Genomic DNA, 19,293 nt, shown 5'->3' on the forward strand with positions numbered 1-19,293 from the left:
CGTTTTTTGTTTCTTTCGGCTACTTTGATTTAGTTTGTGAAACATGAATTATTGTGGTCAGCTGACTCCTAATTTGATGTGTGTGTGTCTTGCTGATACTGATTTACAGTCAGTTGGAGGTAGGGTTAGTCTGCGTCATGGTCTTGAACAGAAGTCCCTTGCTGTAGAATTGGGAGCAGTTATGGCTCGAAAGAGATGGGAATGGTGAGCGGGGCGGCGACGGGAATGGTGCGCGTTGTTTCAATTGCAGAGGCTAACAAAACGTGTGACGAGCTGGTGGAGATCATCCACGGGTGGCAGGAGCTCTTCCAGGAAGCAAGGGAAGATTTGAAGAAGGCGAATGCCAGGATCGTAGAAATTACGGTTGAGAAGAACAATCTCCTTGAAAAGCACGTCGGGTCGTTGCAGGAATCGGTTGCAGCTGCGAAGCGACATGACGAGGATGTGAAGGCGCTGAAGAAGGATATTGATGAACTGCGCGTGGCGCAAACCAGCAAGAATCGGTTGTTGCGGGAATCAGCCCAGGTTTGAAGCGACATGACAAGAATATGAAGGCGCTGAAGAAGGAGATTGATGAACTGCGCCGGGAGCAAACCAGCAACAAGGTCGTTGGGGACTAGGTATACAGCGGCGTCCCTGGCTGTTGTGTGCGTCTGGTGTTCTTAAGCAGTGGAGTGGAGTTTCTTACCTTTACTTGTGAAATTTCGCTGGCAGCTACCTTGCAAACAAAATGTATTTTGGTTTTGAGTATCGTTGTAATTAGGCACCATTACTTATGATGCGCGGTACGTGAAGTCTCTGCATCCACGGTTGTTAACCTAGTATTGTAATGACTTGTGTACTGATGAAGGCGTGTACGTTCGTGGCTTTTCTGTGTTGCAGTGTTTCGGGTCACAAACACGGGCTTGCATCCCACAGATTCATGGTGTGGTTTTATATAGAGTCACGTTCGCCTGTATTTGTGTTCGAAATGTTTCTGTCGACTCGTTGAGAAAAATAGGCACGCACGCAGGTGAATCCCATGGGGGAATGGTTTCGTCTTTTGCATAGTCACGTTCGTACGTTTATCATGGAAAGAAAGCAGGATGGTTTAGATATTACCGCTAGCCGTTTGCTTTGTGAGATTCTAGAGTCGAGTTGTTTAAAAGCGTAAGTTCCTTGTTTTTAAAAGCCACGGTTCTGTACTGATTTACATCGCGCTTCTTTTATTAGAAGCACGAACGTGAAGTGAATATAGCGGCGGACGATGACTTGTGCATTGACGATGGCGTGGACGTTCGTGTCAGTGTTAAGGGTCACAGGCACGGGCATGAAGCGCTAAAAGGCATATTGCCCTATAATATAGAGTCACGGTCTCGTGCGTTTGTGTTCCGAATTGTTCCGTCGACTTGATCAGACGGTGAGGCACAGGCGTTCAGCCCACAAAGGATCTTTAATTCGAGAGACCCACCGGAATTGGTTCAGATGTGAACACCCACTGTTTACTCTGTGAGGCACGGAATGGCCTATTTGAGAGACGCTGGTGTGGTATATTCTTTGCACGGTCATGGGTCCCAGGAAGGCACGGCGTTTTATTGTGTAGAGTGATGTTAGATTGTCTTGGTGTTCCAGATGGCGTTGTTTTATGTAGAGTCACGTTCGCCTGTATTTGTGTTCGAAATGATTCCGTTGACTAGTTCAGTAGAACAGGCACGGACATGAATGCCATCAGGGCATGGTTCGGTCCGTCGGAGAGTCACGTTTCGTAAGTTTATTGTTGAAACAAAGCGGAATGGGTTTAGGTGTTAACGCTAAATGTTTACTTTGCAAGTGGCCGGTTTGAGAGTCGAGGTGTTTAAAAGCGTGATTTCCTTGTTTTTAAAAGCCACGGCTCTGTGCTGAGTTGTGTGGCGCTTCTTTTATTGTAAGCACAGCGTGAGGTGTTTAAAGGCACGGCGTGGTATTATGTAGAGTGACGCTAGTTTGTCTTGGTGTTCCAGATGGCGTGGTTTTATGTAGAGTCACGTTCGCCTGTATTTGTGTTCGAAATGATTCCGTTGACTCGCTCAGAAGAAGAGGCACCGACATGAATGCCATCAGGGCATGGTTGGGTGTGTCGGAGAGTCACGTTTCATAAGTTTATTGTTGAAACAAAGCGGAATGGTTTAGGTGTTAACGCTAAATGTTTACCTTGTGAGTGGTCGGTTCCAGAGTCGAGGTGTTTAAAAGTGTAATGTTTTTAAAAGCCACGGCTCTGTGTGGTGCTTCTTTTATTAGAAGCACGGGCGTTAAGTGACTACAGCTACGGTTTTGTACCAGGTATCGACATGACTTGTGCACTGACGATGGCGTGGACGTTCGTGGCAGTGTTAAGGGTCACAGGCACGGGCGTGAAGCACTAAAAGGCATGCTGCCCTATAATATAGAGTCACGGTCTCGTGTGTTTGTGTTCCGAATTGTTCCGTCGACTCGATCAGACGGTGAGGCACAGGCGTTCAGCCCACAAAGGATCTTTAATTCGAGAGACCCACCGAAATTGGTTCAGATGTGAACACCCACTGTTTACTTTGTGAGGCACGGAATGGCCTATTTGAGAGACGCTGGTGTGGTATATTCTTCGCACGGTCATGGGTCCCAGGAAGGCACGGCATTTTATTGTGTAGAGTGACGTTAGATTGTCTTGGTGTTCTAGATGGCGTGGTTTTATGTAGAGTCACGTACGCCTGTATTTGTGTTTGAAATGATTCCGTTGACTAGTTCAGTAGAACAGGCACGGACATGAATGCCATCAGGGCATGGTTGGGTCCGTCGGAGAGTCACGTTTCGTAAGTTTATTGTTGAAACAAAGCGGAATGGGTTTAGGTGTTAACGCTAAATGTTTACTTTGCGATTGGCCGGTTTGAGAGTCGAGGTGTTTAAAAGCGTAATTTCCTTGTTTTTAAAAGCCACGGCTCTGTGTTGAGTTGAGTGGCACTTCTTTTATTAGAAGCACGGCGTGAGGTGTTTAAAGGCACGGCGTGGTATTGTGTAGTGTGACGTTAGTTTGTCTTGGTGTTCCAAATGGTGTGGTTTTATGTAGAGTCACGTTCGCCTATATTTGTCTTCGAAATGATTTTGTTGACTCGCTCAGAAGAAGAGGCACCGACATGAATGCCATCAGGGCATGGTTGGGTGTGTCGGAGAGTCATGTTTCGTAAGTTTATTGTTGAAACAAAGCGGAATGGGTTTAGGTGTTAACGCTAAATGTTTACTTTGCGAGTGGCCGGTTCCAGAGTCGAGGTGTTTAAAAGTGTAATGTTTTTAAAAGCCATGGCTCTGTGTGGTGCTTCTTTTATTAGAAGCACGGGAGTTAAGTGACTACAGCTACGGTTCTGTACCAGGTATCGACATGACTTGTGCACTGATGATGGCGTGGACGTTCGTGGCAGTGTTAAGGGTCACAGGCACGGGCGTAAAGCACTAAAAGGCATGCTGCCCTATAATGTAGAGTCACGCTCCCGTGTGTTTGTGTTCCGAATGATTCCGTCGACTCGATTAGATGGAGAGGCACCGCCGTTCAGCGCACAAAGGTTCTTTAATTGGGGATACCCAGCGGAATTGGTTCAGATGTGAATACCCACTGTTTACTCTATGAAGCACGGAATGGCCTATTCGGGAGACGCTGGTGTGGTATATTCTTCGCACGGCTATGGGTCCCAGGAAGGCACGACGTCACATTGTGTAGAGTGATGTTCATTTGTCTTAGTGTTCCAAATGATTCTGTTGAATCGTTCGCACTGAAAGGCACAACTATATGCGTTACACGGAGTCACATTCGCGTGTTGATTGCAGAAACCCCACCGTTCGACGGGCGTCCCCTCGTATTCGGTGTGAACGCCGCTCCGGAAACCCAAGGGTCCGACGTGTGTTTCCTCCGGTGACGCCATTCTGGAGGAGGTGGAGGTATTTAATAGAGTGAATGCCACGTGTCGGCGCTGCGGAATCCAAATGGACCGACGGCTGTCTCATCCGTCGGTGAAGTGAACTCCGCGTGTCACCGTTCCGTCGCCCGAGGTCAAGAAAAAGTTATTTAAGCTGAGCGGCGTCCGCCACCACTAGACATCATCCTGCTTCTCCCTCTTTCACTGGCAATCTTAGGAAATCACCCATCTTCCTCTTTTCGTTTGTGACGTTCCCCACCATGGTTCGACACAAGATAACTACTTAACCGATGCTTACTCCCGAGCGTCGCTTTCAATTGCAGGAGGACATTCATTCGAGGCGCGCCGCTCGGGTCGTAGCGGGCATGTCTCCGGACTCGCCGGGGCCAGAGGAGATTGGGGAGGTGGAGGAAGTGGAGGGGGATCCGTCGGAGGTCATGCAGGGAGTTGATCCAGTTGAGGGAGATGTGATGGAGGAAGAGGAGGGGGTGACAAGGATGAGGAAGACGACGTGGAAAGCATGGAAGAGGATGACGAGGATGACGAGGAAGGCATGGACGAGGATGAGGAGGAGGACAAGGAAGGTGTGGACGAGGACGACGAGGAAGGCGTGGACGAGGATAACGAGGACGACGAGGAAGGCATGGACGAGGATGAGGACGACGACGATGAAGGTGTGGACGAGGATGAGGACGAGGACAAGGAAGGTGTGGACGAGGACGACGAGGAAGGCCTGGACGAGGATGACGTGGACGTCGAGGAAGGCTTGGATAAGGATGATGAGGACAACGAGGAAGGCATGGACGAGGACGACGAGGACAATGAGGAGGGAGATGACGAGGACGACGAGGAGGCGGGTGACGAGGAAGACGAGGACGACGAGGAGTGGGGTGACGAGGAAGACGAGGCGGAGTTCTATCTCGGTGAGTCGGCCTTGATGGCGGAGCAAACCGCTATCCTGGAGTCCATCCAAGATGAGGCGTATGTGGAGTCCAACCGTCGCTTCCTCCGGGAAGAGCAGGCGAAGACCGATGTGCTCTTCGACGAGCTGGATGCGGAGCAGGAGGCGGAGGCCAACGATGTCGATGTCAGAATGGAGATAGTGGATGTCGGTGTCAAAACCAGCGGATCTCGGGTAGGGGGTCCCGAACTGTGCGTCTAGGCCGGATGGTAACAGGAGGCAAGGGACACGAAGTTTTACCCAGGTTCGTGCCCTCTTGATGGAGGTAAAACCCTACGTCCTGCTTGATTAATATTGATGATATGGGTAGTACAAGAGTAGATCTACCACGAGATCAGAGAGGCTAAACCCTAGAAGCTAGCCTATGGTATGATTGTTGTGTATGAATGTGTTGTCCTACGGACTAAAACCCTCCGGTTTATATAGACACCGGATAGGGTTAGGGTTACATAGAGTCGGTTACAATGGTAGGAGATCTACATATCCGTATCGCCAAGCTTGCCTTCCACGCCAAGGAACGTCTTTCCCGGACACGGGACGAAGTCTTCAATCTTGTATCTTCATAGTCCAGGAGTCCGGCTGAAGGTATAGTCCGGCCATGTGGACACCCCCTAATCCAGGACTCCCTCAGTAGACCCTGAACCAGGCTTCAATGACGACGTCCGGCGCGCAGATTGTCTTCGGCTTTGCAAGGCGGGTTCCTCCTCCAAGTACTTCATAGAAGATTTTGAACACAAAGATAGTGTCCGGCTCTGCAAAATAAGTTTCCACATATTGCCATACAGAGAATAATATTTACACAAATATAATCTGTTGACGTATTCTGTAGTGTGACATCACACCACGGCCAAGCTTCTATTCGAATCGTTTTACTGTCCCATCTCAGCGTGTTATGCGAGGCGGTTTCCTTGGCACGTCTTGTTAAAGCAGAGATCGTGTCCCCTTATTCCGGGATTCTCATCAATACGGGCGTGGGTAACCCAACCGCTTCTAGGACTCCTAAACTATAGGCAAGTCCAAACGGCCACGGAGAGGACGCTTGATATTCACCTTCTTTATAAAGGGACAAGGTTTTTACTTTTTCCCTCCCGTGCTCAATCGAATCCGTCCCCCACCTCAAGCTCAAACACTTAAGGTTTAGGTCAGGTACTCCGAACCCTCAATCATGTCCGGATCTAGCCTTCAAGGCCTATGGATGCCTTCCTCCGTCACGGAAGAAGACATCAAAAAGTTGAGGGAGGCCAGATATCTGACCGCCACGGTTTTGCATCGGCTGCCTGCCCGAGGGCAGGCCGTCCCCTCCCTCGAACCCAACGAGAACATCGTGTTCGTCTCCCACTTCCTCCGAGGTCTAGGCCTTGCTCTGGATCCTTTCGTTAGGGGTTTGATGTATTATTACGGGCTAGATTTCCATGATCTAGCTCCGGACTCCTATCTTCATATCACGACATTTATTGTCGTGTGTGAGGCCTTCCTCCGGGTTACCCCTCACTTTGGCCTGTGGCTCAGGACCTTTGAAGTAAAGCCGAAGATGATCGAGGGGCAACATGCAGCGTGCGGAGGTGCCTCAATACGCAAGATGACGGGAGCCCCCTGGCCCAAAGGTTTGATTCCAGAGGTGTCTGAATTGTGGCAACAGGAGTGGTTCTAGATCACGGCTCCTAGAAGTGCCAAGTGGGCGGCCGCCCCTATTTTCCGCTCGGGCCCTCCACCACAACTGATGTCATGGATCAGCAAAGGTCTGAGCTGGGGTCCAGCCAAGGACGTGCCTATATTGCAAAGCCGCATTCGAGATCTCTTCAATGGAGATTTTAGTTTGGTTGCGGTAATACAAGTTATGGTGGTTCGTCAAGTCCAGCCTTGCAAACGCTGGCCCCTTCGCTTGTGGGAGTTCAATCCCGGAGGACCGCGTGTCATTCAAAATTTCCTCGGCCTGATGCACGAGGAGATGTACAAGTCATTCTTTAGACCTCGGGTAGAGTGTCCGGAAATCACCGAGGACGCGGGCCTGAGCAGTAACCGCGCCGCCGAACAGGTAAGGAATCTTCCGGCTGAACATACTATCTCTCATTTGTTACAAAGTTATTTCTGAGAGCTTGCTTTTTGACCAGGACTAGATAACAAAGGAGAAGTTGATTCGTTGTTCGGCCCCCCTCCCTGAGGATTTGGACAATCCGGTATTGGAAAAGATGCTCCAGGTCGCACCCTGCCCGGAGCCCATGAAGGAAGATACTGGGAAGGATAATACGGGCGGATGTGGGCCCCCAACGCTGCCCATTCTAACCAAGGGAGCGAGCGTCTCCATGAAGGAAGACGGCCGTAGGAGGAAAAGGACTGCGCCCTGGGATTCGGAAGCCGAAGCTTCCAAACAGGAGAAGAAGTCTCCCACAGAGGGTCCTATCTCGGGGGGTGCTTTTGCCGCACCAAGTCCACGGGGGGATCAATCCTCCAGCGAGTCGTAAGTGACCCGAAATACTTTAATAGTACAGGTATGCCATCTTTGTCTTCTGAGAAAATAACCACTGCATATATCTTTGCAGTTTGGGCCTTAGCCCCTCTCAAATGAGTTCGTCTTCGGGGGATCTTCTTCCAGAGATGATGGAGAGCGAAACGCCTCCTACGGACTCCTCCGCTTCGGAAGCGGGCGACCCCGAAGTGTCGTCACGGAGGGCCTCTCCGAATCCGGTGAGGCCAGAAGATAATCCCATTGACCCCCGAAGCTCCTAGTGTCCGGGTCCCAAAGAGAGCAGACAAAGGAGTCCGGCACTGTCTGGTGCGCGATCGGATGTTCTGAGGGAGTTGGTGGGGCGAGCGGCCATCTCAGATGAACACCGTATGCTGATGAATACGGTGATGGAGAGAATCTTGTCCGCCAAAAGCGGATTGCATGAAGCTTTTATGAGTCTACTGACAGGCTTTGAGGTACGTAAAATAATGTATAATAGTCCTGCACATGCTAGGTGTGCCCTGTGTAGATAGTAGCCCCTGAGACTCTGGTGGTCGTCGGAAGCGACAACGAACAGAGGATCATATTCCCAGGTAATAACCATACTGCCTCTATGTGCAGGTGGTGGAAGCTCCGGTGGCTAGCCGGACTAGCGAGTTTGCCTATTTAAAACGGCAGTTGGATGCGGCAGACGCCGACATTGAGCTTGTTAACAAAAGGCTTGACGAGGCACAGGGTAAGTGTCATTGTCTGGTAAACGCCACATAGTAAGAGCAGCATGATGCCAGTATCTTTAATATGTTGTGACTGCAGATGGAGCTGCCACTGTTGAAGCCTTGCGGGCAGAACTTGCCCGAGCCAAGGAACAATCGAGGTTTGGTAATGCGGCTGCTTTGAAGGCGGCCGAAGAGTTGCAAGCCGAGAAGGCCGCGCATGGCGAGAGCCGAGATAAGATGGACAAGATGGCCACAGAATTAAAAGCCGCCGCCGACCGTTGCCGGATTCTTGAAAAGGAAAACTTAGCGAAGGCATCGGACCTGGAGAAGGCTGCTGCAACGAAAAAAGACATCCGCTCTGCTATGAGGGCGAAGAAGGAGGAGCTGCGGGAAGCCGGGGGTATTGTAGCTGGGAAATCCTTTATGTTGCGGAGGAAGTTCGGAGATCCACGGTATGCCCCTCTGGATCGGCTGTGGAGTTCGGAGGATGTGTATATGGATTTGGCGGCGAGCGCTGCCGGTGGGTCAAGTACTTCCAGGGTCAAACGGACCGTGAAGTGGACCAGCTGTTTTGGACAGAATTCCATTCTCCCGAGCGTCCACTTTCATTGACTAACCAATTAGCCGAATGGGCCGAACTGAATAGGTTGTCCGAATGCGCCATGAGGTCTGTTGTGGATCAGCTATGGCCGGAAAGGCCAAAACCGAACAGCTATTTCAGCTTGGTGCAGCGGCTCCTTGACGTGGTGCCGTGCATCAATGCGATGAAGAGGTCGGCATGCATAGAGGGCTCACGGATGGCCTTTGCCCGTGTTAAAGCATGCTGGGCGGAAATGGATGCCACCACTGTTGCAGCGCGGGATTCGGCCATAGGCCGAATGGCTGCTGAGCACTACTTTGAAGAAGTTCTTGAGGGTGCTCGTTTGATAGAGACCCAGTGCTCAAAAAATATTATGTTTGAGTGATATGTAATCTCATTGTAAGCGAAATGCTTTTATAAAGTTTTATAAGGCTATTTTTATACTTTTGCCTGAAAGTAATATGATGCCTCCTGGGCGGCCGTTTATGTATACATGTGTATAACCTGAAAGATTGCAGCCGTCGGCTTCAACCCCCACGCATATAATGCGGAGGTGCTCGCAAAAACACGCGTTCACACTTAACCCAACGTCTTGGTCCTATTAAGGAGGTGGTAGCGGAGCGAGCGAGGCAACCGGACTATAATGCTTTAGCACTTTCACTTAGCCATAGGAGTTTGACAGTGGGCTACTAGATAGCCCCTGGTGGCTCCGCACTCTCCCGATCCCGGGGTGCGTACATGCCTGGCCGGAAAACGGCCCTTCATTAAGGCCGAGGAATTCTAACATTCCAACAGGTCATCGAGTGGTTGACCAGTCTCACGCTATATCATGACAGTCAGTTTTCGGCTTTCTCTACTGAGGTGCTCGTCCGGATGAACCAGAGCACAATCGCAGTAGTTCTCCTGGTGCTACCTTAGCCAGTAAAGCGGAACGTAAGGCACCAAAACACAAGAGCTGGGCAAACCCAACATTTGACCAAAGACAATGATTCGGAGCTGATGCATATAGGGCCAAACTCGCGACGCCGAACACTCCCTAAGGTATTCGGTCTTTGTGGTATAAACCGGGCCTGAATAATGGCCTTTGTAAGAAGCCCCTTGTGTCCAGGTACGTGCATTGTTCTGGCGTGGCCACATGCCAAGACGTCAGCATCCTTCTCAACGGTGGATATGTATCAACAAGAGACAGTAAAAAAGGTTTACGCAGGGTCTTAATCTAAAAAGAATCCTTGGAGCGGGTCCCTGCTGCACGTCTGCGCCTGTGTCTCCGTTGTGCCGTATCCTGGACGGGTGTAGCACGATGATCGTCTGTAAAAGAGAGGAATTTAGGTGAAAAAGTTGTCGTATAAAAAGATAGTTTTTAAAGAAACCATGTATAATTCAAGATGAGAAAAGATTGCCACTTGTCTGCGCGCGTTGAGCCCCTTGCATTGACAAATAGGGGTGTGACCGTTTATTCGGTATAAATAGCGGCACCGGACTTGGTTAGTTGTGTCTGAGGTCTTGACGACCTATTGGATGCATTCGGTGGTCCGGGCGCCTTTAGTGTGCGGCTGCCAAGGCAGCCGCACTCTCTTCGGCGCGCAGAGATCGCTTGATATTTCCGTTCACTGAAATGATGCCACGTGGACCGGGCATCTTGAGTGTGAGGGAGGCGTAGTGTGGTATTGCATCAAAGCGAGCGAAAGCTTCTCGTTCGAGTAGTGCTTGATAGCCACTTCAGAACGAAGCGATGTGGAAGGTTAAATGCTCGCGACGGAAGTTATCGGGGGAGACGAATATAACTTGCAGTAGTAGGGAGCCCGTATAGCGAGCCCCTGGGCCTGGCGTTACTCCTTTAAAGGTCGTATTGCTATGGCGAATTTTTGTTGGGTCTAACCCCATCCCGCGGATTGTATCCTGATATATTAGGTTTAGATTGCTGCCACCGTCCATCAATACTCGTGTGAAGTGATATCCGCCAATTACTGGGTCTAATACCAGGGCAGCCCATCCTGCATGCTGGATACTTGCTGAGTAATCGCGATGGTCGAAAGTGATCGGTTGAGATGACCAGTGGCAGGACTTCGCGGTGACAGGCACTTGGGTATATTTCCCTGGGAGTGCCGCATTGTTTCCCTTGATCACATGTAACACGTTTACTGTTTTGACTTCTAGTGGAAATTTCTTTTGTTCCCCGGTGTCTTGCTTGGGAGGCTCGTCCTCGTCTTCACTTTGTGTATCCTCCCCCTTGTGTACGGCGTTGAGCTTGCTGGACTGCTTGAAGACCCAACAATCTCTGTGGGTATGATTAGCAGGTTTACCAGGGGTACTATGGATCTGACATACTTGGTCTAGAATTTTGTTGAGGCTGGACAGTTCATCCCTGGTGCCTTTAGAGGGCGGCTTTTGCTGACCTGGCCGAGAGCTTTTGAATCCGGCGTTTACTGCCGTCTCCTTCGTGATGTCTTCTTTATTCCGGCGTTTGTTATTGCTGTTGCGCCGTGATTTCCCGTTTCCATCTCTAACTTCAGATGTACTAGGGTCGCTGGTGCTGCATCTGGCAAGCCAGCTGTCCTCACCCGCGCAAAAGCGGGTCATGAGGTTTGTTAATGCGGCCATCGTTCTCGGGTTATTTTGGCCGAGGTGTCTGGAGAGCCATTCGTCACGGACGCTATGCTTAAAAGCTGCCAAGGCTTCGGCGTCTGGACAGTCGACAATCTGATTCTTTTTAGTAAGAAACATGTTCCAAAGCTTTCGGGCTGACTCTCCAGGCTATTGAGTTATATGACTCAAATCGTCCGCATCCGGAGGTCGGACATAAGTCCCTTGAAAATTTGCCCGAAAGGCGTCTTCAAGCTCTTCCCAACTTCCAATGGAGCTTTCAGGGAGGCCTTTAAGCCAGTGACGAGCTGGCCCTTTGAGCTTGAGGGGTAAGTACTTGATGGCGTGGAGATCATCTCCTCGAGCCATATGGATATGGAGGATGTAGTCCTCAATCCAGACCCCAGGGTCTGTTGTTCCGTCATATGCCTCTATGTTTACGGGTTTGAATCCCTCTGGGAATTCATGGTCCAGCACCTCATCGGTGAAACACAGGGGGTGTGCGACACCCCTGTAGCTGGGTGTGCCGCGTTGTTCGGATGTTTGTTGTATTGCATTGTATGCTGGGGCGCACTTGCGTGGTCCATAGATGGATCTTGTTGCGCCGTCCTTTGGGTGCGAGCCCTCGCCTAGGTTGCGTGTTGTATTGTGAGTGGCGTCGTGTGCCGCCCTGTGTTGGTAGAGGGGTCGTCTATCTGGCCAGGTGGCTGCTTTGATGTTTGGTTGTGGAGGGTCTGAGGCCTCCTCATCGAATTCGGGTAGCAGCTTCCGCTTTGGGTAGCTCTTGGAGGGGCGATTGTCGCCGTACCTCGCTGCTGTGTTGAGTATTTTACTCCATCTGATTTGGAGTGTGTCTTGCGCAGCCCTGAGCCTTTTCTTCTGCTTTTTAAGACTCCTCGCTGTGGCAACAAGCCTTTTACGGGCATTCTGCTGCTCCGGGTGCCTGTCTGGCGTTATGTCGTCCGGACTATTATCCTTGATAGAATTTGTTTGTTCGGTTTGATTATCCGGATTGCCGTTGTCCGGCAGCGGTTCGCCCTCCTCCACCGCTGGGTCTGTGTAATCCTTATTTCTGTCGAGGCGGGATTTGGGGCGGCGCTTGCGTCGCCGCTTTGACTGCTTCTCGAGGGAACAAGCCTTCGGTGCGTCCTTCCGCTCCTCGTCGTCATCTTTTGGTGCGTCCACCATGTATATGTCATATGACGAGGTGGCTTTCCAGGGCTCAATAGGCGCTAGTTCTTCACCGTCTCCTACGTCGGCGTCCATACCGTCGATATCTTCGGAGTCGAAGTCGAGCATATCGGTTAAATCGTCGACAGTGACTATAAAGTGGGTGGTGGGTGGGCTTTGAATTGCTTCATCGTACGTATCCCAGCCTTGCTGACCGTAGTCCGGCCAGGGCTCTCCTGATAAAGAGAGAGACTTTAGTGTCTTCAGAATATCGCTGAAAGGCGAGTGCTGAAAGATGTCCGCGGCAGTAAACTCCATGATCGGCACCCAATCGGATTTGATCGGCAGGGGCGCGGAGGGTTCGGAGTTCGGAGAGGAGTCCAGCTCCTTGGAGTCACGAGTCTCGCGGAGTACGGGGCTGGTGTTCGGCTCGATCGCCGTTGGGATCGCAGCCCCTGAGGTGGCGTCCAACCACTCATCCTCGATCGGCGCAGTTGGCTCCGAATTAAGGGTCGAAGCCGATGCGGGTGAGGCCTCCAGGGCACTTTTCGGCGGCAGAGCTAGATCATGCTCGTCGTGACAGTGCAGCATGCTCGGCAGTGGCTCGAATCTGTCGAAGATCAAGTCCCTGCAGATGTCAGCCGTGTAGTTTAAACTTCCAAATCTTACCTGACGGCCAGGGGCATAGCTTTCGATCTGCTCCAGACGGCCAAGTGAATTGGCCTGCAGTGCGAAGCCGCCGCAGACGAAGATCTGTCCGGGGGGGAAGGTCTCACCCTGGACTGCATCGCTATCGGTGATAGTAGGAGCCATCAAGCCTGACGGCGACGACACAGAGAAACTCTCAATGAAAGCACCAATGTCGGTGTCAAAACCGGCGGATCTCGGGTAGGGGGTCCCGAACTATGCGTCTAGGCCGGATGGTAACAGGAGGCAAGGGACACGAAGTTTTACCCAGGTTCGTGCCCTCTTGATGGAGGTAAAACCCTACGTCCTGCTTGATTAATATTGATGATATGGGTAGTACAAGAGTAGATCTACCACGAGATCAGAGAGGCTAAACCCTAGAAGCTAGCCTATGGTATGATTGTTGTGTATGAATGTGTTGTCCTACGGACTAAAACCCTCCGGTTTATATAGACACCGGATAGGGTTAGGGTTACATAGAGTCGGTTACAATGGTAGGAGATCTACATATCCGTATCGCCAAGCTTGCCTTCCACGCCAAGGAAAGTCTCTCCCGGACACGGGACGAAGTCTTCAATCTTGTATCTTCATAGTCCAGGAGTCCGGCTGAAGGTATAGTCCGGCCATCCGGATACCCCCTAATCCAGGACTCCCTCGGTGGACATCTCCGACGACGGGGAGTAGTGTAGTTTTGTTGGTAGATGTTTGCGTTTCCATGCTTTTTATCCTTTTCATGTTTTGTGTGTCTGTAAAGGTTGAACAATGTCAAGCAATCGTCGTTGTCAGAACGGAGACAGTTTCGTTTCCATGTCAAACAATCGTGTTTTGTTCTTAAGTAGTAGTACTACGCCGTCCAAAATAAATGTGTCAACTTTGCAGTACAATTCACATTGTACTGGTTAGTACAGCGATGAGAGAATTAATTTGTGATGGAAGGTGTATGTTTTATTACAAATTGCAGTTTTAAGTACCATATTTGGGCCGGAAGGCATATGTTTTATTACACTGTGTTGTTTTATTATAGATTGCAGATTCAAGTACAAAATAAACGTCTCAACTAGGGCACATATTTGATTCTAGCGATTTCAGTGTGGTTAGATTTGAATATGGTTTCAACATGGTTAGATTCTAGAGAGGCACTCAACAACATGCACAAAAAAGCCACAGATGTGCTTCTGAGAAGCACCGTCTTGCATGGTTTTACCGCAAGATGGGATTTGACATTTATCCAGGACATTTCAGGTTTTATAAGTGTAGAAAGAATTTTTTTCACTTATATGTTGTGTGGCAGAGGCACGGTAATTACTTTTGTGAGAGGCATGAATGTGCCGACGGAACGGGCACGGTCACGTATGAAATAGGTGCAAGGTGGTCCCTAATTTCTCCTTAATGTATCATCTATACACTTTACTGTTACAAGCACGATCGTCGTTCTTGTTGAGGCACGGAGGTGAAGGATGGAGCCTTTGCGTCTGCGATAGTCACGTCCTATATTAAGGAAGCAAATCTTCACAGACCCGATACGTCGGAAGCTGGCTGTAAGGCACGCTCCTGCCTCTGTGTTTTCGATGATGTCATGTTTAGTGCCAGTGGGGTGGACGTAATGCTCGGCTTGCTGATGTTTTTGTTGTCAGCAACTTTCTTAACATGTTACGCCTGAGAGAGGCACGGTGTTACCCACGTAGAGGCATGCATGTAACTAACTGAAGGCACGGAGACGTGATTTCAAGGGAGGTACGGACGCGAAAATGATCGTTATGCAAGCACGTGAAGGTGTGCCTCTGCTTTAAAGAAGCTTTCACTGACACATTTTCATTGTGGGGGGCATGGACTATGAGCTCCATGTGTTTTCGAAGGCATTAGGCCTCATTAATGAACATATCAGAGAGAAGGTGAATCTTTTGTTTGACGTCTAGAATGTTGCGTAAAATGACGTGAAGCCAAGTTACGCATGGTCCCCTTGGTATCAGAGGCACATAGGCACATAAGTGCCTATTGTGGTGCACTGGAAATAAACTTGTGCAAAAGACATGTAAACTGCAAGCAAACTACAAGGTTAACTGTGGCACAAGCAAACCTAAATTTATAACAAGAAAAAGGCAGTCTTGAGGGAAAGCAAATCTAATGAGAAATCTAGAATGTTCTAGATAATTTTGTTTGTCGGGACCATCTGCTTCAGTAGTCGTAGTCGCCACAGGACCTAGCGCGCTTCCTGATCTGCTCCTTGTCGAGTTTTGCCCGGCGAAGCCCTTCCTGGATGATGCTGAGGCGGCTCCATATCTCGTACACATCGTAAAGCGTCCTTTGTCGCATACTCGATGTGCCTCATGGACAGGGGCATGCACGCCTAGTGGCTGCGTTCTGCGTTGGTGAGCTCTACGTCGTGGACAAGGATGCCTAAGACGTCCCCAAGGGAGTCCAGAGGCTTGGTAGCTGTAGGCACCATCCATTCCTTCTGGGTGTCGACGAAGTGGGCGATCTCCAGTCCGACACGGCCGAGCATATCTATGTCACCGTCGATGGAGAAGCCAACAAACATGTACCTGGGGTCTGCGAGGAAGTTGTCGAACTTGGTGCAGTTCTTGTCGGCCGCGCTCAGTTGGAAGAGAAGCACCGGATGATCCTTGCCGATGGAGATCTGGACGAGGGCGGGTTTCTGATCTTCGCCATGGTCGTTGGTGTACTTCACATCAACTCCGACGATCTTGTGGCACTCGAACTGGAGGTGTCGCTCGAACTGCTCAATGGTGGTCGCCGCCTTGTGCAAGTCATTGGTGTGGATCACGTGCAACTTTGTGTTGCCGTGGGCCTGCACCTCCATGAATTCCCTAGTGAATCCCATCGCCTGGAGTAGTTGGTCCTCCTGTAATCTAATTTTTTGTGGGGAACAATGAGTGGGAGCGCAATGGCGATTTCTGTTCTTTGTGTGTGAGAAGGCCGCGGCGGGAGTCTAAATTTAAGGGCGGGGAAGTGGCAAAGGAGTGCACGATCTCACTGTCGACGCGGTTGTGCACATTGTGGGTTCTGGATCGTGGTTTTTCTTTATAAAAAATAAAAATAAAATCAGCAGTTGTATTTTTAACAACCGTCGTATCTCCAGCAAGTCGTGGAGATGATCGTTGTCTTTCGTAGTTTGTTGTCAAATTTAACTTCTACAATCTCGTGAGGAATGCAGTTATATTTTTAACAACCATCGTATCTCGTGAGGCATGCTGGGGCAGTATGTAGAGGCACAAGTCTCTGACCAAGAGAAGCATGCTTCAAATGGCAGCTTTAACTCTCAGACACACGGGCGTGGTACATTTATTGGGAGTGGCAATTATTTTCAGTGATACATTCGCTGGTAGGAGCAATGCTTTGTTTCTTCAAAGGCACTGTTGTGTCTCCGTGTTGCAACTGACGCTACGAGATGGTCAGAAAGAACGAGAAGCAAAGAGAGGCGCCGTCATGCAGCTGCAAGAAGCACTCATACAGCTAGAGGCGAAACAAGAGGCACAGATACGATGCTACATGATGCACGGAGTTGAAGCTACGTGATTGCACGGACGTCTATTCGTGCTATGATGCTACGTGAGGCACGGGCACAAACAAATAGCCGTGCACTCAACTACATGCGCAAAAAGCCACATACGCGTTTCTGAGAAGCAGCGGCCTCCATGGTTATACCGCAAGGTGGGATTCGACATTTATCCAGGGCATTCCGAGTTTTACAAGTGTAGGAAGAATCATTTTTCAGTTATATGTTCTGTGGCAGAGGCACGGCTATTACTTGTGTGACGAAGGAATGTACGTCGAATGTACGTGACGCGAGGATTGACAATAGGCGTCCGTTACTATTTTCTTGGAAATGTTTTTGAATTAACTGCGAGAGGCATGAATGTGCCGACGGAATAGGCACAGTCATGTCTGAAATAGTTGCAAGGTCGTCCCTAAGGTGTCCTATACGCTTAACAGTTACAAGCACGGTCGTCGTTCTTGCCGAGGCACAGAGGTGAATGATGGAGCCTATGCCTTTGCGATAGTCACCTCCAATATTAAGAAGGAAGTAAATCTTCATAGACCCGATACGTCGGAAGCTGGCCGTAAGGCATGCTCCTGCCTCTATGTTTTTGGTGACGTCACGTTTAGTGCCAGCGGGGTCAACGTAATGCCTGGTTTTTTGATGTTTTTGTTTTCAGCAACTTTCTTAACACACGTTACGGTTTTACCAGACGAACTGGAGGCACGAACGTGATTCTAAGGGAGGTAGGGACGTGAAGGATCGTTATGGTGAAGGTGTGCCTCTGTTTTCAAGAAGCTTTCATTGACACGTTTTCATTGCGGGGCCATGGCCTATGAGTTTCTTATGGCATTCGGCCTCATTAACGGACGTGAAGTCAATTTACGCAAGGTCTCCATAGGAGTGGAGGCACCAAAGTGCCTTCGTGGGTGTTTTAAGTAGCTAGTTGGTGTTATTGATGGACAATCGTGCCTCTGTAGTGTTCTTCTCTGAGGGTCACGGGCGTAAGTAATGTTTTCCAAGGAGAATAAACACCTAACTACCTCTGTATTCAAAATGTTTTTCCAAAGTCTTCCATACGAACGATTTTTAATATTTGTGTGTGCACTGGTTTGTTAGAACATTGTGCACTGCTTTTAGGAGCATTCTGTAATTGTTGTCCCTGCATTTCAATGCTGCATCCACAAAGGTACTAGTGCATTGCATGCTCGTCATTTTTGTGGATTGCTATGTGTACCTACTCTGTGCGTTACGCTAATCGTATAGTATCTATAATGTGTTTATATTTTTCAGTTCACGCCAATATATTCTAATAATAGAAAACTGCAACATTGTACTGGAAATAAACTTGTTCAGAAGATATGTAAACTGGAAACAAAACTACAAGTTTATCTATACTGTGTTTATATTTTTCAGTTCACGCCAATATATTCTAATAATAGAAAACTGCAACATTGCACTGGAAATAAACTTGTTCAGAAGATATGTAAACTGGAAGCAAACTACAAGGTTATCTGTACTATGTTTATATTTTTCAGTTCCCGCCAATATATTCTAATAATAGAAAACTGCAACATTGCACTGGAAATAAACTTGTTCAGAAGATATGTAAACTGGAAGCAAACTACAAGGTTAACTGCGACACAAGCAAATCTAAATTTAGAGCAAGAAAATGGCAGTCTTGAGAGAAAGCAAATCTAACGGGAAATCTAGAATGGCATGAGAAATATTCTAGTTACTTTTCTTGGCCGGGACCACCTGCTTCAGTACTCGTAGTCGCCCCAGGACCTTGCGCGCTTCCTGGTCCGCTCCTTCTCGAGTTTTGCCCGGCGGAGGCCTTCCTGGATGATGGTGAGGCGGCTCCATATCTCGTATGCAGCGTAAGCATCTTTTGTCGCGTACTCGATGTGCCTCTTGGACAGGGGCATGCGCGCCCAGCGCTGGTGCTCTGCGTTGGTGAGCTTATTCTTTATGTTGTTGTAGTAGTCATGGACAATGATGCCTGAGACATCCCCAAGGGAGTCCAGATGCTTGGTAGCTGTAGGCACCCACCATTCCTTCTGGATGTCGATGAAGTGGGCGATCTCTAGTCCGACGCGCCCGAGCATCTCTATGTCGCCGTCGATGGAGAAGCCAGCAAACGTGTATCTGGGGTCGGCGAGGAAGTTGTCGAACCTGGTGCAGTTCTTGTCGGCGGCGCTCAGTTGGAAGAGCAACACCGGATGATCCTTGCCGACGGAGAGCTGGACGAGGGCTGGTTTCTGATCTTCGCCAACGTCATTGGTGTACTCCACATCAACTCCGACGATCTTGTGGCGCTCGAATTCGAGGTGTCGCTCGTACTGCTCGATGGTGGTCGCAGTCTTGTGCAAGTCGTTGGTGTGGATCACGTGCAACTCGATGTTGCCGTGGGCCTGCACCTCCATGAATTCCTTGATGAATCCCATGGCCTGGAGCAGTTGGTCCTCCTGCAACCTGGTTTTTCGTGGGGAACAATGAGTGGGAGCGCAATGGCGATTTCTGTTGTTTGTGTGTAAGAAGGCCGCGGCGGAAGTCTAAATTTAAGGGCGGGGAAGCGGCAAAGGAGTGCACGATCTCACTGTCGATACGGTTGTGCACATCGTGGGTTCTGGGTCGTGGTTTCATCTCCCTGGTGGTGCGGTTGTGTACATCCTGAGATCGTGGTTTTTCTTTATAAAAAATAAAAATAAAATATGCAGCTATGTTTTTAGCAACCGTCGTATCTCCAGCA

General features: G+C 49.6%; 2 protein-coding genes and 1 pseudogene across 2 annotated transcripts; 1 reads left to right on the plus strand and 2 right to left on the minus strand.

Moving 5' to 3' along the window:
- Positions 1 to 4,400: 4,400 nt before the first annotated feature.
- Positions 4,401 to 6,977, plus strand: LOC147960362 (uncharacterized). Its single transcript, XM_087533294.1, has 2 exons — positions 4,401 to 5,007; positions 6,972 to 6,977. The coding sequence occupies exons 1-2, from the start codon at positions 4,420 to 4,422 to the stop codon at positions 6,975 to 6,977; spliced, it is 594 nt and encodes a 197-aa protein (XP_087389420.1). The 5' UTR covers positions 4,401 to 4,419.
- Positions 6,978 to 15,217: 8,240 nt separating this feature from the next.
- LOC125518025 (uncharacterized) lies at positions 15,218 to 15,884 on the minus strand (annotated as a pseudogene).
- Positions 15,885 to 18,304: 2,420 nt separating this feature from the next.
- On the minus strand, positions 18,305 to 18,988 carry LOC125518477 (uncharacterized). Its single transcript, XM_048683306.1, has one exon. The coding sequence runs from the start codon at positions 18,986 to 18,988 to the stop codon at positions 18,305 to 18,307; it is 684 nt and encodes a 227-aa protein (XP_048539263.1).
- Positions 18,989 to 19,293: the final 305 nt, after the last annotated feature.

Source organism: Triticum urartu, chromosome 7A (genome assembly GCF_056163025.1).
Source record: "Triticum urartu cultivar PI428250 chromosome 7A, HENAU_Tu73, whole genome shotgun sequence".
Lineage (NCBI taxonomy): Eukaryota > Viridiplantae > Streptophyta > Magnoliopsida > Poales > Poaceae > Triticum > Triticum urartu.

Bases quoted from the DNA above. Each gene is read 5' to 3' on its own strand.
- LOC147960362 (XM_087533294.1), top strand. From the start codon at position 4,420: ATGGAAGAGGATGACGAGGATGACGAGGAAGGCATGGACGAGGATGAG.
- LOC125518477 (XM_048683306.1), bottom strand. From the start codon at position 18,988: ATGGGATTCATCAAGGAATTCATGGAGGTGCAGGCCCACGGCAACATC.